Here is a 23,431-nt window from a genome sequence, read left to right as displayed (position 1 = left end):
ATGTGAATGAAATTTAAAAGCAGACTTGGTTTAGTTTAGGTTTTTAGTGCAGTGCTTGATGACAATTCGCTAATTCACACTTGTTACCGTGGACTGGCCTTTGGCTGTTCTTCCGGCTAATCTTCCTTCTTGTGTGGTTCTGATTGTGTAACATCCTTACTACACCCAGACCCATCTGAGCCATCCATGAGTGACGCGCTATCTCTCAGTCCTCATTAGAGAGGAATCTCCCGCTCTAAGACAAAACGAGCAGGACCTCCTGGACCCCTTTCAAGGGCATCTTAAGGTCCTGCCAAAGCCCCTTGTATTTGAAACTTAAGTCCCCCCCCCCCCCCCCCCCCCCCCACACACACACACACACATCCCCAAAGCACCTTCCAAAGCATCCCAAAATAGCTCTGGTGTTTAGGACACCTGTGTTAAAGCGTCTGTTGTGTGGGACAATGTGGTCATCTTGAAGGCTTATCGTCAGGACAGAAATAGACTCCTGCTGCTTCATCTGGACTTCCTTTATCCCTCTTTTTTTTTAGATCTTCTTGGTGAGGGGGGCCGCACTCCCCCAGTCCAAAAACACTCCTCATAGGTTCATTGGTGATTCTAAATTGTACCTAGGTGTGTGTAGCCCTACTACAGACTGATAGCTGTATAGAGTGTACCCCACCTTCCCCTAACAGGTCTTAGTACCCTACATACATTAGGTAAGTAAATAGATGGATGGATGATTAGATGGGATCCTCTAATCATCCTCTAATAAGGAAATTAAACATTTGTAACAAAAAACTCCTATTGACTGTTTTTACCAATTGGTTTTATGAAATCAACCTGAATGAACGAGTCAACACAGACACGCCTCCTGATTTTTTCTTGAGTCAAAACTCAGATGAGCAGACAGAAATCAAAGGAATTCCTTTATCAATGCTAATCTGCTCAAATTCTACAGAGAGGGAAATTAAGTCCAACCTAGACTGCTTTCCCCGAGAACAACTTCACAGCATCTCAAAAGGCTTTAACCCTTTAACACCGGACATGTCTAAATAACAAACGTTCTTTGACATCCCCTAAATCTTCAACCCTTTATGCGATCGACATAAACGTCTACAAAAGCAGCTTTTCACATCAGCTTTGAACCCGTCGTTTGTGTGTAGTGTATCAGCTCAAGGCTGCTTTTCTCTGTTTCAGGATCTGCTGGATTTTGTAAAAGGCCGAAGAGTTACGGTAGTCGAAAGAACACAGGAGCTTAAGATCCCATGTTGAAGGTTTAAGATTACTCTACAGTGTGATAATATTTTTATTTAGAACTGCTGTAAAGTCCAGGAGTTCCTCCAATATCTCTTTATGAACAACAGATCCAAGCAGTAAAAAGTACAGGGAAATCAACTGATCCTTAACTGCAGGCATCATTTCTAATTAGGAGCAAAACACAGACAAATGTCAGATAAGTTTAGATAATTTTCGGAACAAGTTTTTTTCAACATAAATGTAATGATCTCCAGCATAAATCCCTTCAAACACTTCCTTCCTTTCAGGACAGTGAAAGCAACAAGGGCTGCTCCGTCTACTCCCATCGAAATAACTCGACGTCTCCAACCAAGCTGGAGGAGAGCTCACGGGATCGGGGAGAGCCGATGACCGGCTTTGCCTTCGGGACGCCAGAGCGCCGCAAAGGAAGCCTGGCAGACGTGGTGGACACCCTGAAACAGAAGAAGCTTGTGGAGCTGACAAAGACAGAACAAGACGGTAAGAGGATCTCTTTTGTTTCTTTCATGCGGCCACGTTCCTGCGGGTTTCAATAGGAATATGACTTGTGTAAACGTCCTCTCAGACCTGCAGGCCAACTTGTTAACACTACTTGAAAGACAACTGTACAGCACACACAAATACAGCTTTGCTTGTGTTGAACAGTCTTGTTCATTCTTTTTGCTTCATTTCAAAAGCTGTCAGAAACTAGCGGGATATAAAGGTTTGTCCAGTGAAGGAGCACCATCCAGTTTATCAAGGAAATTCTTAAAATACGATTTGAGTTTTACAGGGTTGTGACCGCATCAGCAGAATTACATCTTTCTTGATGTTACGTTTCCCTCAGCACAGCACTGAATCACAAGTCTTGTGTTAGTTCATCAACAAAGAAAGAAATACATTTTCTTATTCCCTAACATTTATGGACATGATGTTTGCTCTCCCCTCCTTACCCGACTAAAGCTTTAAACATCCAAGACTGACATGTCCCTCACTCGTTAGATTCCAGTATTAACACAGGTTTCCCTTTCTGCCTTGTCTCCTCTGATCCAACAAAGGGAAACTGCTCCCCTCATGCCCAGGCTTGCCCCTTCCCACCCCACAGCAAGCAGATCTGAAACACCACTTTTCACTGTTATTTGTAGATAGTCATTGAGATATCATCAGAGGAGCGCTTGATCTCACTTATGTAGAGGTTTGACTTTGTTACTGATGCAGTAAAGTGGACCAAAATGGGACAGCCGGAGGTGCGGTTTAGTGCAGTGTCTCTAGTTGAAAGGTTGGTAAGTTTTCCTCTCATCTACATTGCAGCAAGTGTCTTTAAAGTTAAAACGACTGTCTGTGTTTGTGTGTTCCAAACCTTTGCTACACCTTCCTGTCAAATCAAAAAGAGCACAGGAGTGCAAGGAAATGCTCGAGGACATGCTTTAGTGGGAATCTTTTTTGCCTTTTCTGTTTTTAAACTGTGTGTACACATTCATAAAGATCGGACCTAACAGATCATGAACGTTTTTTGGTGGTTCTCTGGTTTGTTGCATGCAGGGTGTTCTCATTTTTACATAGTCAAAAAGATAAACAGAACATTTTTAGTTAAGATTTAAGGTCAATATACATTAGATAGAAAAAGGAGAGACTCAAAATGTGTCATATAAAAAAAAAGTTATAGTTGCTTTTACACCGTCCTAAAAGCAGTTGTAGCAGTTGGGTTGTCCAGACGCGTGGAGGTCTTAGAGAGGGGTGGCTACATCTTAAAGGAAGCACAGGTGTGTCTTGCAGTTCCCTTGAGGCTCTTGTGGCCATCTCAATGGACAATGTTGAATGTGAAACATGTGATTGTTGTGTGAGTGGTAGGTGCATTGATAAGTATTTTCAAGAATAATGTTAGTTCCACGCACTTATGACGTACGGGCGATGTGATGTTCTCACGCCGCAATCTAGTTGTTGGTAAAGTGCATGTTCTGGCTTCTAACTGGCTGACGGTGAATGTTGCACTCATGAGCACGAGATACGAAAGAGCCCGTAGGATGGCAACACAAACTATAACTGGGTTGTCGAATTTCCTCATTTTTTTAACACATGAACAGCACTAATGGGGGCCTTTTGTACAGTTTGGGGCTATTGAGAAAATGAAAAACCTGTACAACGTCACCTATTTCACCCTTACCTACCCTTATGTGTTGTTTTCAGTGGTAACTATGACCTGTCACTCGCAGCATGCACGTAGTAAAAATGGGTGTGAACATTTTCCTTTTATGAGTTCACTGAAAGGTCAATGACCTTAATTATTTCATGCAGGTTTCTTTACAAGTTTGCCTATTTTTTGCCAGATGACAACACTGTATTCACCCGTGAGGGCAGTTGTGACAAAGCCTTTTGACAAATCAAAAAGCAAAGGAGAAATGAGACAGGTATGGACCGTTTAACCAGGCACACTAAGCGGTTCAGCGTTGACATGAATGGCAGTTTTGTTTTCGGGCCTTGTGTAACCCTTGTGCTATCCTATGGGGTCAAGATGACCATTGACGTGTTCTCCCTACCATGACAAAGGTGGATAAAGGTGGTAAGGATTTCATGTAATCCATGGACACCAGTGAAGATCACAAATCATTGAAGAAAAAAGGTTCAGCGTACTGTCTTGTGGGGTCTAGATGACCCAACTCCCAATGTTAAAGTGCCTAGGATAGCACAAGGGATACATGAATGCTGCCATCCTTGAAGGCTCATCCTAAACTCATCACTGTGGCAAAGCCTCAAACTACCATCTCCTAATTTTTGACAGCCACTTCATTTTCCTTTTTTATTTTTTTTCCAAATGTGGTTTTTCAAAATGAAGGTGACACAAAAGCAGGGTAATCAATAGACACCTGAGGCTGAATGCCTCATGAAGTAACTTTGTTTCATTTGTGGCTTTTAGAACTAATGAGCGATGACAGCCCTGTGTTCCATCTTCCTTTTATTTCTAAACTTTTAATTTTGTTTGAATACTTTTGCATCTTTGGGTCAATTTTCAACTGATAAGAGTCATTCCCTCTTGTTTTTTATCTTTCATCTCTTCAGGTGTCTTTCAAATTACATTTTACACAAGCTTTCTGCAGCAGGCGACCTTGCTTACATCCTAAATTGAAGCTTTGTTGTGAGTCACCGGTAAAAAAAAAAAGAAGCCTTCCAAACTCACACGATGTTAGATTTGTTTTGTTTCCTTAAAAGAATGAACTGCCCACAGGAGTGCAAGGCCATGCTGGTGAATGGGTTTACAGTGAGCTCCAGTGTGACAGGGATCACTTTGTCTTTCAAACGCAGAAGAAACGCTCACTTGTACTCTGTATTTGTTGGAATTTTTCTATTTTTTTTTTCTTTATGCAGTGTGTGTTAAGTAAAACTGATATCTAAAAGTAATTTTTTTTCACCTCATTACTGCAAGAATTTGGGATTTCAAACACAATGGCGAACAATGGCGAACAATGGTGCCACGTGCGGCGTCTTACGCCACCTCCGTTCGCTCCCCTAGGTTTGATTGTCCGGATGATCAAACAGAGACACACAAAAAACACACACTCTAATAACTACTGAGCGCCCACTTAGCTAACTGATCCCTCTCTGCCGTGTAACCTGGAGCTAAACTGTGGAAGATGTGGTTGTTAGCCCCAGAGCGGCTCTCACCCCCTGTCGCCCCGCTTGTTAGCAGTCTGCAGCTCAGAGAAACTCTAAGTGCCTCTGACAGTTCTGATGAATGGACTCAGCCTGGCTTTTTACTATGTGGGAGATCTTTTTTTTTTTTACTTTTTATTTTGAAGCAACTGTTGCAGGAGCTTTTAAAAGGTTTATCGAGAATTTTTGAAGACTGCCAACTAGATGTATTACTGCATAGCTTGTTGCTGAAAATGCGTCTCTTTCACCGAGATGTCTACACAACCCAAACGGTTGACAAGAAGGTGAAGGCCGGATTCTTTTTCTCGACTCTGTTACCTTTTTGTAAACTTGGGCCTGTATTGTGTGAAGGCCTAAACACAAAGACGATCTGCATACAAAAATATTTCTGCGTGCCGCTAAAGCTTTTATTTGACTGGTAGGCTGGAGGCTTCATAAAAATGTTCAAGGGCAAAATAAATGAAACGGTAAAAGAAAAACTTTTTGCTTCGCACACAATGTTTAATGGAAATACTCCTCCATTGTTTAAAAAAATAGAAATGATTAAAATGTATTTTTTAGGTTAAAAATATGTAAAAGATTACTAAAATAGTAAAGTAAAGAATAAAAATGGGTGGAATTAAATATATTTGTTTTCTCTAACTCATTTTCAAGCAATTAATTAAAATGTTTATAACAAACTTCCTATTTGATGGATTCAAAGTGTCAGGTAAGAAAATAACTAATATTTCCATTTATGATTAAGAGTAATTTTAATGGTGTCATTTTTATTTGTATGTGGATCTTTAGGCTTTAAATTTGACTTTTAATTTTTTTATCACTCAAATAATGACTAATCAACTTAAGTTTGATATTATTGTGAATAGATATCCATCTCTTTTGTCTGTCTTCTTTGCTATTAGATTGCTTGAAGTGTATCAGTTCCAATTCCGACAAAGGGTTGGACAAAAGATAGAAGACATTCAACACTTTGATAAGGTGCAAATCACACCAACAAATCTAGATGGGTTTTAAGATCACAACCACAATTGAAAAAGCACAACAAATAATTAAAATGTATGTTAGAAATCAAATAAAATTCCAGAAATCAAAACACAATTCCAAAAAAAAAAATGAAATAGAAAAATTGAACATTTTGGAAAACAAAAGTAATTGCCAGAAATCCAAAAAAGAAAAAAAAAGAAACTAAGAAACCAGAGAGGGAAGGTATTGTGGGAGATAATTGGACTGATTAGATGATGATGTTTGATTATTGACTTTTGAATTTTTGAAAATGTGTCTTTATTTTGTCTAAAATGACAGAAAACAACATCAACCAATAAGCACTGTCCCATAATACCTCTTGTTTTCCAAAACATTTCATTTTAAAAAGTTCCAATTTCTTGGAATTATTTTATTTCTAAACTAATGTAGTTTTTTTTTTACATTTTTTAAAATTTATTTGTTGTGCTTTTTTACTTTTTGTTGCGATCTTTAAAATGTTTTTGTGTTGATTGATTTGTTGGTGTGGTTTGGACTTCAGGGCCACCGTACTTTGAGTATGAAATTGTCACTGAAATCTATGAATAACAATAATAATAAGTGTGATTAATGTAAGAATGACGGCCAAATCCAAAACACTATATTCAAATAGAGACTTATGCATAGAAAAAGCAGAATTCTTATAATAAAAGACTATAGAAAAATATGTAATTACAGTGAAAACTAAAGGATAAAATTCTGCCCCTATGATTTTAAGATTAATGTCAAACAAAAGGAAATGAAACTGGACAAAACTAAATTTCTGATACAGATTCATTCATCATACGCCTTCTCATTGAATTCTCAGTGCCCGGTAAAGCTCTACATGAAGGGAATTAACAAACTAAACAGACCACATTAACTGAATGCCAATCTAAACCACATTGGGATGCGGTACGATGGATGTCAATGAAGTGTGCAATCTAACTCCCTCAGTTTTGATGAATGAATTATAATCATTTGTCTTGTTGTACCTTAGGAGAGCCAACCTGCTGCTAATAAGGTCTGGCACAGACGATGAGCCCCTGTGCCAACTCAGCCATCCAATGTGCCAAGTGCAGCCCTGGCGCCTGGCAAACACTTAAAATCACTCTAATCCCTCCTTACACCAGCGCCTGGGCGAATTACTGTGCAATTCACGTGCTTCATTTACAAATGCGATTGGGCTCAATTACTGCTGCACCCCAGGGAGACACCTGCACCACTGTTTCATGAGTTAAAGTACCCCAACTGGAGGCCAAACTGTGCAAACTGTTTCTGAATTCTTTTATTGAAGACAAAACCATGTTGTTTCTTATTTTTAACAACAAAGGACAACACCAAATTTCCCCATACCTCAGTGCACACATTAGATATTCATAAAGAGACCAAGGATCCTATTTTAGATTTGTGAATGCCACCAGCTGCCCCTCCCATCATATGGAAATAGGCTAAAGCACAGCCTTCAATCTGGCATTAGTGGTAACATGATGATGCATTTCTAGAATCCAACAAAGCCGGCTTGTTTTCATAGGTTATAATGACTGTCTTGATTGATTCATATTCCAAAAACTTGAACTTGTGATAACTTATAATTAAGTGTAAAGTTTGAAGCACATGCCATTTTTGTTTGGCCGAGTTTCAGCTGTTTTCATTTTTCATGATGTCCCTTTGGAAGCAGAGCTCCATGCTGCGTGTAGCACCTTTTAATGTTTCTCACACTCTGACACAGTTTATTCAAGGCTATTTGAAATCAAATCTGTTTACAAAGCCGGGACTTTTCAGGATTAAGCTCTTAAAGCTTGCAAATCTCCGGTTTGTTGTACCTGTTTGCAGAAACGGTCACAGGCAGACAACAAAAATGAAGACCGTGGAGGGACTCTACCTTCCACATTGTCACTTTGCCACTTTCAGCTCATGCATGTTCGCCTCTTTAAGCTCTGCTGAGTGAGTCTTAGGTGGTGTTGTCCAGTTCAAAGAGCCCTGAACTTCCTTAAGGTTCCACTCTGAACATATTTTGATCTATTGCAAATTGTTCCCAGTGGTCTTTTAATTATGATTATCTTGTTTTTAGACTAAATCAAAAACTGTTGTTGTTTTCCAGGACATAGTTTCTGCAGAGCAGCAGGAGTTCATCAGAAATTTGCTGCTGAGTTGTTGGCATGGAGCAACCCTGCCCCCTTTCCTGCCAGTTGCTGAAAACTTTCTGTTTGCACGTTCTCTTGCTAGCTTACAGCCCCTTACACCCCCAACAAAAATGGCAAGCAATATTGGAGCTATCCAGTTTTTTGAAACTGAAACCTGCTCAAACGATGAAAAACACAGCCGTACATGGATCCAGTCGTCCAGAAGTGGACGCATCAGAATGGAGCAGAGTAGGGAACTTGTGGCTTGGGGTAAAAACGTTTTTTTTCCGTTGGCATTTTGTCATCTGCTCTTGATTTACCACGAATAACTTCAGGAAATACTCAGAAATGCAAATTTGAGCAGAATTTTCTTTATGTCCTCCATCATCAGAAAATTGCCTTAAGAACATGTAAAATACAACATTTTCTTTGGAGTGAGTTTTTAAGTTAAAACTAAAAAAATCTATAGTTGCCCATATAGTAGTTTCTGCAGCTGGATGAAGGGTTCATAGTAAAGGTTGTCCATAACTATTTTTGTCAACAAGAGAGACCTTTTTCAGGACTGCTGCTCCTTCTGTCAGCTCTGTGAACTGTTGAGTTTCCACGCCCTGAATTGTCCTGTTTGAGTTAGTAAAAGGGCTGCACGCGAAAAGTTTCTGTATTTTTTTTTTTAATGCTAAATTGCAGAATGAGCTGCCTGTGAGTTGTGCGTCTGGATTTGTGTGTGTCACATGACATCTCATAAGACAGAAAGGGTCAGCATTAGGAAGTGTGCTACAGTCACACTGGGCATATGTTGCAGCGCTTTAGCATATGGTGTTCACACTGGACTGTTGTTACCCGCCACAGTTGGAAGAGGCTTTGTGCGAAATGTCAAAGCGGTGCAAACCCAGGTCTTTTCTTTGACAGCCCTATTCCAATATATGACAGACTCGGTATTATAGAATTCTATTCGGGCAACAGCAATTAGTCATTTCTCCTTCATGATTGATAGCCAAATGCTTGCCACTTCTGTATATTAAAAAGGACGTCATACAAACGTCACTACTAAATTGGAGTCAATTGGAGTTTCCATAGACTTTGTGATGGTGGTGTGAACCCAACATGAAGCCTAAAGGCTAATGAACAAAGTCCCAGCTCTGGCTTTATGCTGCCAGCGCTTCATGAGGCCGACAGTTTGGTTTATAATTGTGTGCAGGTGGAGGCTTTGTTTGTGTGTGAAGATGTGCACAACAATTAATATCAACAGCACAAAATTGTGTATTAGCAAAGCTGAAGTGAGGAGCTTTTATTTCAACCCATTGTAGCCTTCATTCTTTAAAAAATGAACTAGCCACGGCGAAATCAGCTCCCTCTGGACTTCTTGTGGTTGCTTTCAATCAATTACTCAGTAATTGATTGGGCGCTCTTTGCTAACGATCAGCCACAGCCTGTGGGCTGGGACTACACATTAGTGGAATATGCTGGGTTGTCTCCTTCTGTGCAGATTGGCTGCAAGCCAGCCAACATTTGGTACAGGAGCATGCGGTGAGATTTGGTAAAACAATACTCTGCTTTACCCAAAAGGTTTACTTAATGCAAACATTTAATCTTCTTTATTTTATTTTAGGATGGATAGCAGTGAAATTCTAGACTCCTGCTTAATTTGATGAAGTCCTACATGATGTGTAACAGAGGAAAAAAGTCAAATGTTTCTTGGTCACATTTAAAATCAGAGAAAACCTCTCATCTTCTGTACTGGCCTAAACACAAATCATCCAAATTTTTTGTTTGTTGTATATTGTCATCGCAAACTGAAAAAAAAAATTCTTAATCATGAACTTTTTGAACCACAATAAAATAAACATATTTACTTATTTTCAGCTTAATTCATCCAAAAGGTTAAAGTGAAAGTGGTTCCATAAGTCAGAAAGGATCCCATCTTCTGGAATATTTCTAAATAATGTTGTTTACCTCTGGTAAACATAAAGGGTCAATTGATTTAAATTCTTTTTTTTGTGTTAAGAATTCAATTTTTAGATTTTCTGGTGGCTCTCAAACCTTGTTGTTTGTGATTGTTGGATGTGATTTTTACTGTAGAAGCATGGAAAGACATACTTTGGTTACTGTTACTGTTTTCTGTCAGCTCATGTTTACACCAGTTCAACCTATTTAAATAAATTCGCTTAAATCAGTAACTCTCACAAAACGCATGTAAATCTTTTAAAAGATGTTTTAATTATTTTCCACACTGTAGGGACCACCGGAATATAAGGCGCATTGCCCAGAAATTGCATATTTTTGAAATTGTGTTATAAATAAGGCGCACTGAACTTTAAGACACATTGAGACAACAAAGTCAGAGTTAAATCAGTCAATCAGTCAGAAGTAACTTAAAGTAGTTTGCAGCACGCTGCACGTTAGCCACATGAATAACATTAGCCGTGTACTCATATTCACAATACCTGTAACTCCTAACCTTGTTGGCAACTTGTAAAAAAACAGTGTTAGACCGCTACACGTTAGCCGCATTAGCATATTCACAACACCTGCAGCACATAAAAATACAGACTGACGTTTTGACAGAGCGCATTGTAGCTTATAAAGTCACTTTGACATCAGGAAACACCACCAGAATGAATCCATGCAGTCCGGACTATAAACTGTGCTGTTATTTTTTGAAGTGCGCCTTACGGTGCAGAAAGTATGGTACTATTTATGGTACCATTTTTAAAAGGTTGAGTAATTGTAAAGTGTGAATAAATTGTCGGAAAAAATAAATCTGTGTTTATTCAAATCAACAAAAATGGAATTTTAACAAAAGACCGTAAAAAAAAGAATTAATGAAAAAAAAATGAAAACACAATTACAGTAAATGTTTTCAAATAAAAAAAAATAAGAATGTGAAAGTGAAGGTGGCCCTTTTGGGTTCTCTTTCACATATTTGGTCAAGATCTTTGCCATTGTTGGCTTAGTTCACCCTCGCTCCACTGATATTTGTCTTTTTGACCACCCACCCAAATCGCTGGCTCCGCCCACCTTGGCTCTCTTGTGGGCCCAGACCCAAAACAACGCTCCTATTGTGTCTGACCCACACATCCTCCAGTGTCTGCATGTCCGTGCTGTGTGTGTAAAAGTGTGTGTGTGTGTGCGTTAGGGTAAGGTTTCACATTTCCAGCCTAAAGTAAAACCAGAAGCCTGGGTCCTTAACTGGTGCTTCAGGAGCGTGTGTTAAACAAAGAAATAGCTTTGTACTTCGTGTGAGAATGACTGCAGCTCCAACTGGGCTCTTTCTTTAAAATGTGATTCTTTTAGAAATCTGAAGGTTGGTAGATGTTTTCAGTTAACCTTTATGTTCAAATTACTTTTCATTTAAGATTGATAATCACAAACTAGAAGTTGAACCACAACTATGTGAGGCAAAGATAATAATGTAGGAGTCAATTATTCTGAATTCATATTCAGTTAAATCAAATAATTAACGAGTTGCATATTCCCTTTGTAAAATATATTTAAGAAATATTATTTTTTCTTCGTTTTTGTACACTTTAGTGTTATGGACCATTTTGTGTACAATCAATGTATTATTCAATGTATATTTAATACAAATAATGAGATTATTTACACTGTTCTGCAGCTCCTGCTTTGCTCAAAAACCAAGAGGAAGGAAATAAAGTTTGTAGATGTCTTCTGTCTGGCATGGATCAAACGGTAAATGTGCGTTCTGATCACTCTAATGCTTGGCACTGAGATCTCTTTCTAGTTTTTGTGATTGATACTTTTTCCAACTTGGGTTGTTTTAATACTCTAAAAGCAGAGCTTTTGTATCACCGTCTTTGGTTCCCATCTTGCTGGGTAGTCCATTGTCCTTCAGTAAAAAGTAATTTTAAGAGAGTCCACCTTAAAACTATGGTGGCCTGCACCCTATTTCTGATGGACCTGTCCAAAAGAAGCAGAAAGCCATGGAAATAAATGGGGAGTGCACCCTCACTTCTGTCTTTGTGGTCCTTCCTACCCATCAGTCACCTTGTCTTATCCATGAGAAAAATGGACGGCCATTATGCATTATCATTCCAAACATCCCTTAGCAAAAACCCACCTTCAATAAGCCTCTACTTCAAAGCAAAAACATTTCTTATAGCTATCAATAAATTCAGACTGCAAAGGGTTAATGTTTAGTGAGAGAAAGCTGTTTGCTGATTTGCTCCTAAAAATCCTTATAGGCTGAAGAAGATTATTGCTTTCGTCACCTTTTCCTTTTGAGTTTGTCTCCGGTAAGGAAAATGTTCAACACATCCACTCATAGTGTGGAGTAGAAAGGGGGTCTCCTACAGGCCTTCTCATGCTCTCCAAATTTTGACATGCTCTATAAAACACCAATTAATATTGCTTCATTAGCAGTAATGCAGCACAAGCTTGACCTCTGTTTGCACCTCTGGGTTTCTCATCCCTTCAGTTTGCTGGTTGGCCATCAAACTGGATTTGACTGAGTTACTTCAGCTTCACAGAGAACTTTGTCCAGTTTTCCAGCACAAGTGACCTTGAAACGAATAAAAGAGCAATTCCAGCAAAGCTGGAGACTTAATCTGCTTTCATTTTCACACCCAGCTGCAGGTTAAATGCAGAAACGATCACGCTTAAAGCTGGAATCTTGGATTTTCCAAAGCCGTAACAACCGTCTACTGCTGCGTGCTTTTTTTTTGTCTGATCACAAAATGATGCGGCATGATTTTAGGATGACATGTAAAGACTATTGCATGCCCCCCACCCCCCCTCAGTCCTCTTTGAGGCCACGTTCTGTGACAAGAGAGTGGAGGTGTCATCTAACAGATGAAAATAGTGTGTGTGAAATGAACACCGCGCTAACATGCAGCCAGGCTGACCATTCTGCAGTGCAATGGTTTTACAATACTGAGCAAGAGCTGTGTGTGTGTGACTGTGTGCGACTGTGTGTGTGTTATAAACCCACTTTGAGCAATTAAATGTCTCAGCAGTGTAGAGGCATTCTTTAATCAGTGTGTGTTCTTGAAACAGCCCCGGTGTTCTGAATCAGCATGTGTCAGTGTGCGTGTGCTTGTGTAAGTGTGTATCTCTTTCCTCCTCCTGGCTGGCTCGTCTCCTCATGTTTGGACATATGTTGAGTTTTATTTCACTGAGACATCAATCCTGCTGGCCAGCTGTTAGGACAGCTGCTCTCTGTGTTCTTCTCTGGCTTTATTTCTGTCTTTCATTCTCTGACTCTCCATCGTTCTGCGTCTTTATTTGCTTTTTACTTTGGCTTTTGTATTTTTACTCTTGTTATATTGTGTTTTTTCAACCAGACATCCCTTTTGTATTTGTTTTATCTGTCCTTAATGGTGTGATTTTGCTTTGGAAAGATTCATTTCAGTTCTTCCTTTCGTTCCTGTGCGTCAGATGCTGTGAGTTCTGCAGCTGAAGTTGCAGCTCTGACATAAATTTGGAGGCGCAAAGTGTTGCTGTCAGCTTCCATTTGCTGGTGTTCTGCAGAGCGCTGAAGACACTCAGGGTTTTTTCTCAGCACTCAGTGCTCTACACAAATAGCAGGCACCCATTGGAACATTAGCTTTTGTTATTTTTAACATTACCTAATTTTTTCAGATTAACGTTTCTTCTCTTTATTTTGGCGGTATGACAGGGGACCCTTAAGCTCTGGTGCCACAAAACTCGCGAAAGTGTGGGTTTTATTAGAAACAGGAAAAAAATCTGACTTTTTTTTTTAACTGCTTGACACCTTCATTTATTTTCAGCTATGAAAAAAAATATTTATGGTTTTGCTTTCGAGTGGAATTGAATTGAATTTGCATCAATAAGGTTTAAAAAAATATTGGTTTGAGTTTGGCGTCCATCTCAAACAAAATTATAAAATGAGTATTATTCTTTTTTTCTGTTTTATTGCCTAAAACTGATGATAAACTTTAATTATGGTATATATTAATAAAGCAAAATAACACTGAGTTGATACTTTCTCTCATTCACGACATTTTGGGGATCCTAGGACAAAACAATGTTTTTTTTAAATCTGCACATGCAGTGGATATATATTTAAAAATCAGAAAAATGTTCGAATTGAAAAAAATCTAACAAAAAAGCTGAATTAATTGGACCGGAGCTCTGCAACCTGATGCAGCTGTTTTATTCCTACACTGTGGCTCTTATAGGTTTTGAAGAAAAATGCAACAGTTTGAACAGATATCCAATTGGTTAAGTTAAGTGCATATTCTAAAATGTTCTGAACAGTAGTGTGTATTTGTTGTCATAATGATAGAAAATGTCATGTTTTTTTACTTGGTTTTCTTGCATTCTTTAATTCAAGTCAAGATCTTTTGACACAAGGTGTATTTTATTTTGAAAGGAACTTGTACTGCTGTCAAACGTAAAACAGTTTTTATTCATAGAAATATGTATACATACTTATTATACATAGAAAAATAGAACATTTATAATTTAATTAACATTTACTCCAGCTCCCTGTTTCATGTCTTTTGTTTTATCCTTAAAAATGACAGTTTATCTGGCCACAGGGGTTGCAAGCCAGTAACTTCTGTGCCGGTCCCAAGCCCGGATAAATAGAGAGGGTTGCGTCAGGAAGGGCATCCGGCGTAAAAATTGCCAAAATAACCATGCGAATCATCCACGAGAAAGATTTAGACATACCGGATCGGTCGAGGCCCGGGTTAACAACGACCGCCACCGATGCTGTTAACCTACAGGGTGTCGGTGGAAATTTGACTACTGTTGGTGGAAGAAAGAGGGGAGGCAGAAGGGTCCGTGGCCAGAGAGAGAAGGGAAAAGGCAGGAACATAGGTTTGAGAATAGGGACTCTTAACGTTGGCACAATGACAGGGAAAGGCAGAGAGCTGGCAGACATGATGGAGAGAAGGAAGGTAGATGTACTGTGTGTGCAGGAGACAAGGTGGAAGGGCAGCAAGGCACGTAGTATTGGAGGAGGATACAAACTGTTCTATCATGGTGTTGATAGGAAGAGAAACGGGGTAGGTGTGATTCTGAAGGGGGAGTTTGTAAACAGTGTTCTAGAGGTGAAAAGAGTCTCAGACAGGATGATGAGCCTAAAGTTAGAAATTGAAGGGGTGATGGTGAATGTAGTCAGTGGGTATGCGCCACAGGTTGGCTGTGAGTTAGAAGTGAAGGAGAGATTCTGGAGTGAGTTGGATGAGGTCATAGAGAGTATCCCCAGAGGAGAGAGAGTTGTTATTGGAGCAGACTTTAATGGACATGTTGGTGAGGGCAACAGAGGTGATGAGGAGGTGATGGGCAGGTTTGGTGTGAAGGAAAGGAATCTGGAGGGACAGATGGTGGTGGACTTTGCAAAGAGGATGGAAATGGCTGTAGTCAACACTTACTTCCAGAAGAGAGAGGAACATAGAGTGACATACAGAAGTGGAGGTAGGAGTACTCAGGTGGACTACATCCTATGTAGACGAGGTCATTTGAGAGAGGTTAATGACTGCAAAGTGGTGGTAGGAGAGAGTGTAGCCAGACAGCACCGCATGGTGGTGTGTAAGATGACTCTGGAGGTCAGGAAGAAGAAGAGAGGGAAAACAGCAAAGAAGACCAAGTGGTGGAAGCTACAGAATGAAGAAACTTGTGAGGAATTTAGGCAGAAGTTGAGGCAGGTCCTGGGTGGTCAGGATGAGCTTCCAGATGACTGGGAAACTACAGCAGAGATTATCAGGGAAACAGGTAGGAAGGTGCTAGGTGTGTCATCTGGAAAGAGGAAAGACGGTAAAGAGACTTGGTGGTGGAATGAGGAAGTACAGGAATGCGTCCAGAGGAAGAGGTTGGCTAAAAGGAAGTGGGATGTAGAAAGGACTGAGGAAGGTAGACAGGAGTACAAGGAAGCGCAGCGTAGAGTGAAGAGAGAGGTGGCAAAGGCCAAACAGAAAGCTTACGATGAGCTATATGACAGGTTAGACACAAAGGAAGGAGAAAAGGACTTGTACAGACTAGCCAGACAGAGAGACAGAGATGGGAAGGACGTGCAACAGATAAGGGTGATTAAGGACAGAGATGGAAAGTTGCTAACAACCCAGGAGAGTGTACAGAAAAGATGGAAGGAGTATTTTGAGGAGCTGATGAACGAGGAAAATGACAGGGAAAGAAGGGAGGAAGATGTGGTTGTTGTGGAGCAGGAAGTAGCAGAGATTGGAAAGGATGAGGTTAGGAAGGCTCTGAAAAGGATGAAGAGCGGAAAGGCCGTTGGTCCTGATGACGTACCTGTGGAGGTATGGAAGTGCCTAGGAGAGACAGCAGTGGAATTTCTAACAAGGTTGTTCAATAGGATTTTAGAGAGTGAGAAGATGCCTGAGGAATGGAGGAGAAGCGTTCTGGTCCCGATCTTTAAGAACAAGGGTGACACGCAGAACTGCAGCAACTATAGAGGAATAAAGTTGATGAGCCACACAATGAAGCTGTGGGAAAGAGTAGTGGAAGCCAGGCTTAGGAAGAAGGTGGAGATTTGTGAGCAGCAGTATGGTTTCATGCCCCATAAGAGCACCACTGATGCCATTTTTGCTTTGAGAATGTTGATGGAAAAGTACAGAGAAGGTCAGAAGGAGCTGCATTGTGTGTTCGTAGATTTAGAGAAGGCATATGACAGGGTGCCGAGGGAGGAGCTGTGGTACTGTATGAGGTCGTCTGGAGTGGCAGAGAAGTATGTCAGAGTAGTTCAGGACATGTATGAGAGAAGTATGACGGTGGTGAGATGTGCTGTAGGTCAGACAGAGGAGTTCAAGGTGGAGATGGGACTACACCAAGGATCAGCTTTGAGTCCTTTTTTGTTTGCTATGCTGATGGACAGGCTGACAGACGAGGTAAGACAGGAATCTCCCTGGACAATGATGTTTGCGGATGACATTGTAATTTGCAGTGAGAGTAGAGAGCAGGTGGAGGAACAGCTAGAGAGGTGGAGGTTTGCTCTGGAAAGAAGAGGCATGAAGGACAGTCGTAGTAAGACAGAATACATGTGTCTGAACGAGAGGGATCAAGGTAGAAGCGTTAGGCTACAGGGGGCTGAGGTGAAGAAGGTGCAGGAGTTTAAGTACTTGGGGTCAACAGTTCAGTGTGATGGGGATTGTGGAAAAGAGGTGAAGAGGCGAGTGCAGGCAGGTTGGAGCGGTTGGAGGAAAGTGTCAGGAGTGTTGTGTGACAGAAGAGTGCCAGCAAGACTCAAAGGAAAGGTGTACAAGACAGTGGTGAGACCAGCTCTGCTCTATGGGTTAGAGACGGTAGCAGTGAGACAGAGACAAGAGGCTGAGATGGAGGTAGCGGAGATGAAGATGTTGAGGTTCTCCTTAGGAGTGACCAGGTTAGACAGGATAAGGAACGAGTACATCAGAGGGACGGCTCATGTTGCCTGTGTTAGCGACAAAGTCAGAGAAGCCAGACTGAGATGGTTTGGACATGTTCAGAGGAGGGATAGTGGATATATTGGTAGAAGGATGTTGGAGATGGAGCTGCCTGGCAGGAGGGCAAGAGGACGGCCAAAGAGGAGATACATGGATGTCTTAACAGAGGACATGAAGTTGGCTAACGTTAGGGTAGAAGATGTTCATGATAGAGTGAGGTGGAAAAGGATGATTCGCTGTGGCGACCCCTGATGGGAAAAGCCGAAAGAGAAAGAAGAAGATCTGCTGAAACGGCAGCCGATCCCTACATGTGTAGGAGCCTTTTACAGACTTTAGGAAAAAAGGGTAAATGCATGTCAGAGCTCTGCCTTCTACTTTGGGTGATTGAAATGTTTTGTAAATTTGGAAAATGTCAGGACACAATAGGCCAGAAACAGATTCTGCATGGTTCCTGCCTCTGCCTGGAGGCACAGTTACAGAGAAAACCCCATCGTAGAGAACAGCTGTGTGTCCTCTGCAGCACACTGAAAACCACTGCCGTCCGCCAAAGCGCACTGGAGCTTTGCTAAATAAAAATTAAGGAAAATATGGTCAAACTTTTGCTACTTTTGTGCGTCATCTATTGCTGTCTTTGCTTGAAAAAATCTCCATGCTTCTTTAAGGTTTTTACATTGTTATTTTTTTATTTTTTGGGTCTTGTCTTTTTCTCCTCTGTACCTCCTGAAGTTCACATCTCGCTTCTCCCTCCTCTCACTTAGCCATCTATCGTCTGAGTTTCTCCTCTACATGATGAAGGAGTCGGTGCTCAGATGGCTAGAAATCTTTATGCACCCTCCAATCTAAACAGCACTTGAACCCTGACTCAGTGGAGGCGACAGATAGGGAACCATCTAGGGTAAAACATTTCCCTCTCATTCCTCTTTTCTTTTCCTCTTCCGCTTCCCCTCCCACCCCCCGCCGTCTCCTCTTCTGATGTGTTTATCGGTGTGAGGGCTGTAAATTGTGCATCGGTACACACACGGTTGACTTATGCAGATGTGTCTTGGACTTACATGTTATATTTTTCTCTCTAAGTGCTCTCATAAATTGTGTTCTGGGATTTTGTGTGATGAGAGACTCACTGAACAAATGCTTTTTGGTGTCTTTAGGTCTTGTGATACGAAAAAAAGGAAAGGGTCTTATGAGTTTTTACTTGTTTGATCCTCACCTGTAAGTTAAATCTATAAAAACAGGGTGGAATTCATTTCTCGAATATATCATAAAACTTTATTATTTGCATTAGTTTCTAAATGATTTTATTTTGAAATTTTCTATTTTTTTTCTTCAAGATTCTATTCATGGCAGATTGGTTGTCTCCCTTGTAACCATTGTCCCCTCAGTTTATATTAAAGCCCTTGTGATCTGGACCACTGCATTAGCTTATTTACTGCAAACATAATCCAACTGTAAACATGCGAAGCTTTAATGTACTCAATGAGGAAGCTGTGCTCAGCTGGTGGACAGCATCTCATGACCACACAATGTGCCCGTGTGCACAAAACTACGCATTAAGCCATTCACAATAGACCATGTGCTGTTGTTGAGTGCCTTCGGTGTCTTTTGTCAGGATAAAGGCACCACAAATGATCTATTGTCTGACTTAACCATTCTAAATCAGGCTAGCCCTGTGGGGCATATTTTCCACAAAGTGCCCAAGAATGTCTCCTTTTTGTACAAGTGTGTGTGTGTGTGTGTGTGTGTGCGTGACATCCGTGGTGAAAGACAGCTTTGGCTTAGGGGCCTGTGAAGATCTGACAGCATCCATGTTGTCACAAAAACCCAAGTAAGAGGATGAAGTTGTGTGCGGAGCAGCTTCTTCTCATGCAGCTGTGGGTTTTGTGTCCCGGTGTAGCACTTAGAAAATTTCTGCCTGCAGATTTTATCATGAGGATGTCTGGGTGCAATGTTTTGTGCTAACTGACATCTGACATAAAAGTGTGTGTTTGCAGAACACCTAAACAAACCAGGGGGGAGAGGCTTCGTTGTGACGCACTGTTGGAGCAGTTAGACACATCACTCAGCACGGTTTTCAAACGAAGTAATCCTGCAAAGATGCATGAGCAGCTTTTTCATGAAGCAGTTGCATTAAGTAGACAGGTTTTATCCGTCTTTGGCATATTTATTCCATTATATCATTTGTAAATATTTCTCTTGTGGATAATTTTTTCTCAGGGAATGATTCGCTGCTGCCCAATTGGGGAAAATTTTTGATTTAAAGTTACCATATTTTCTGCACTATTGGGCGCATATAATTACAAGGCGCACAGTCAAAGAGTAGTTCGTGTTTGAACTTAAGTCATATATAAGGTGCATCGAACAATAATGGGGCAGCCGTGGTGCAGCGGTAGGGCGGTCGACTCATGATCATAAGATTGCAGGTTCGATTCCCGCCTTGCACGCCCATGTGTCGAAGTGTCCTTGGGCAAGACACTGCCTCTGGTGGGAGGCTGGTGCCAGTGTTCGGCAGCAGAGCCACCATCAGTGTGTGTGAATGTATGTGTGCATGGGTGAATGGGACTGTGACTGTAAAGCGCTTTGGGCTTTCGTAAGAAGGTAGAAAGTGCTACATAAGTATACACCATTTACCATTTTATAAGATCAGATTAAGTCTGTTAGTCAGACTTCAACTGCGTTGACAGTAACTCTATGCCTATGTTACTATTCCCTCCCAAACCCGTAACTACAAAAAAAAAAACGATATAGTGCGAGAAATGTAGTGCCCTGGGTTTTAAAAGCAATTCGGACACCATGATCACTACTTTATTTTTTTAATTAAACAGGGATATATGATGTCACTAGTTTCACAAAGTGAAAATCTATACAGCATTTTATGACACTTATTCATGAATACTGTGTTCAGAAGAAGAAAATGTTGATGGTTTAGTAAAAAAAAAAACATTTGAAAACATTTTTTTTTTACAAAAATCATTAAATGCAATGCATTGTGGTCTATATTCCCCAATCTGGTGAGCATCAAGGCACACTGGTTTTTCGCAGAGACTTCTGGGAAGTTTCTAGGGCACTCGATTTTAGTGCTCCAATATAGTGCTCTATGTAGTGAGCAGAGAATGAGTTAGGACACAACCTAGAACTTGTTTGTGACACGCTACACGCAAGCATAGTCAGAATACCTGTCACTCCAAACCTTGTTTGCAACATGTAAAAAGAAACTGACTGATACGACTGAAACATTAGTCATAAAACATTACTATTTCCACGCTAACTCTCAACCTGGTTAGAAACACGTAGAAAACACACTGGCCAACACCGCTACACGTACCACTAAAACTTGTTTGACTGACATTTTGACAGAGTGAGGTAATCCTCCCAAAATTGCTTCAACATCAGAAAGAATCCGGATTGAAGACTTTTTTTGAAAAAAAAAGAAAAAAAAAGTGTGCCTTCCAGTAGGTAAAATTCGTTAATTGTTTTTCACCACAGAATCCTAGAAACGTTTGTGTATACACACATTGTCCTGCTTAAACATTTACAGTTATCTCCTTTTCCCTCTTTTTTTACTGCTGAAAATTAAAAAAGTTCCCATTGTTAAAGTAAAGTTCACAGCAGGACTGCGACCACACAAAAGGGACCTTATGAATCTTATGAGACCACGTGTCTGATGTCTTTTATCCCCGGGCTGTGAGACACATTGTGGGAAAAAAAAGACAGCCGCAAATAAGACCCCATGTCTGAACAATGCACACATTCTCATTTGGGTCAGCTGGATGGCTGCTGTGTGTTTTTTTCTTTCTTGTTCTCTTTTGAGAAAAGGCTAAAATAAACTCAATAAGTCAAAGTTGGTTTTTGCAGATGACTAGGAGTTGCTTAAAAAGAAAAAAACACCAATTGTTGAATGTTAGCAGGTCATATTTCTTTAACATTTGGACAATAAACAACCCAAAATGATAGAAATATTTTAGATATTTGCACAACACTGAGCATAAATTTAGATGTTACTTTCTCCAAAATGTGTACATCTTTTTTAAAGTTATTAAAATGCCTTAACCCAACATAACTATTCGTATCATATGTAAAATGTGCATTTCTGCATTTCTGAGACCCCTACTTCATTAGTGTGATCCAAACTTTCCTTGAAAAAAACATTGACTATTAACAGGTCCACGTTTTCTGTCTTGTAGTTCATCCTCATTCCACTAGGGGCAGTAGAAGGGCTTTTCCTGCTGATGTCAAAATGTCTGCTTCCATGAAATCTCAAAATGCTTTTGGCGGGAAAAAGGCATGCTAATTTTCCAAGATTTAGGGTGGAAATAACTCATTCATTGTTTTTAATTTGTATAAAGGCCTATTTGCTGAATTGGAAAAATACACAGTTAGTTGATAATTAATTCTTTATAATTCTCTATACATTTAAACTAGGGGTGTAACGATACGCTAAAATCTGAATTAGGTTCTGTTCAGAATGTTACAGGGCTCGGTTCGGTACATTTTGATTCGGTACTGCTGTTTAATAAATCTGCCTGACATGAACTGCTATTTTATGAACTATTATATTATTGTTATTTATTGTGTGTGTTTGTTTTGCTGCCGGACACCTGAATTTCTCCCTTAGGAGATTTAACTTGCACATTTTTTTCCTTGTAGACCCAATTGTTACAGTCGGGTGACAATGTTTTAAGTTCGTTAACAGATTAGATGCGTTACCTGTAGCATACGCTATCTTTGTGAAACAATTACGACACAAAGCATTCGACTTATCCAATTGTGTTTTTCCTTCATGGATGCTGACAACAAAGCCAAACACGGGAGAGCATAAGGGGGGGCTCACCTCTTGCGTCTGGTTCAGTTCAACTACGTCTATTGTTACACCCCTTATTTACACCATGCTAAAAATATGAAGCAGTGGGTAAATAAGGTGCTTTTCCCCCCCAAAACACTCCTGTCAACATTTTTGCATCTTAAACTAACCTTGTGAGTTTCCAAATGATCCAATATATCATGAATGATACTATCTATATCTCATCGAAAAAACAAAATTGCAACATTTTTTCATTTTTTTAATCAAAGAGTTATAAAAACATCTTAATTCCAACAGAATTGAATTTCCTATCAATTCTGTGATGCAGTGGGCTTCACCGGGTTAAATAATTTGTTGTTTTTCATTTTATTATAGAAACATCTTGCATGGAGAGGCTCCTCTCTAAGGACTGGAAGGAGCGAGTTGACCGCCTGAATGCCAATGAACTGCTGGGAGAAGTTAAAGGTGAGAGGGTGAGGGGGAGTTGTCCACCTCCCTACCTGCACTCTAAAAGTTCTAAAGGTTTGACGCTTCACCAAACATTTTTTGGCAAAGAAGTAAATGAAATATCGACTCTAAGGCAGGAAGACGAAAATCAGAACCAGGTGATCAGCAATTAAGGCTCCTCCTATCTTCTTTGGTTCACTTTGTGGTAAAGTTGGAAATTGAAGTAGAGCCTGGTATTTATAAAAATAAATAAAAAACAAGATGTGTTTTTATCAAAAGCTAATAATGGGGTGAGAACGGCACCGCGGCATTCTAAAACTGCGCCGATCTGCACATGAAAGCAGCAGAGAGAACCATCTCCATGGCTCACCTGCTGAACAGCGAAGGACGCTTGCAATCTTCCAGGTTGTAATTGTGGCTCTGATTAAAGGTTGTGCATGAGAGGAGAGACTGCACAGGCTCTAATATGTTTGCCTGCATCGGCAAGTGGCACATGTGAGGCCGTAAATCCAAGCAAATGTTTTCCTGACATGCTCAGAGGTGGAGTGGACAGACAGCAGCGCTCTGAAACTTCTTCTTTGGGGCAGTGCCACCATGAAGGAGTGATAGTTTTCAATTTTCAAAAATTTTAAAACCCTAATAGTTGATCTTCGCATATTCTGGTCATAGTTTGCTTATTAATTAAATTGTTCTAAATGCTTCCTCTAAAAGACACACGTAGTTATGCATGTATATCTCAATCTGATTAAAGCGTAGCATTAAACCCATAATCACTATAGTAACGGGTGCTGTCAGGATGTTTTGTCTCCAACAAT

General features: G+C 40.2%; 1 protein-coding gene across 4 annotated transcripts in view; it reads left to right on the top strand.

Annotated features, from left to right (window-relative positions):
* The window catches only part of sox6a (SRY-box containing gene 6a), a 129,621-nt gene that overhangs the window by 44,130 nt on the left and 62,060 nt on the right, over nt 1–23,431 (top strand). For all 4 annotated transcript variants that reach the window (XM_023955377.1, XM_023955378.1, XM_023955376.1 and 1 more), the window contains 2 exon segments: nt 1,527–1,737; nt 22,545–22,634. In XM_023955377.1, coding sequence (XP_023811145.1) covers nt 1,527–1,737; nt 22,545–22,634 — 301 coding nt within the window.

This window comes from Oryzias latipes, chromosome 6 (genome assembly GCF_002234675.1).
Source record: "Oryzias latipes chromosome 6, ASM223467v1".
In the NCBI taxonomy this organism is placed as follows: domain Eukaryota; kingdom Metazoa; phylum Chordata; class Actinopteri; order Beloniformes; family Adrianichthyidae; genus Oryzias; species Oryzias latipes.
The sequence above is the reverse complement of the archived record's forward strand: the minus strand, read 5'-3'. Positions and strand labels throughout refer to the sequence as shown.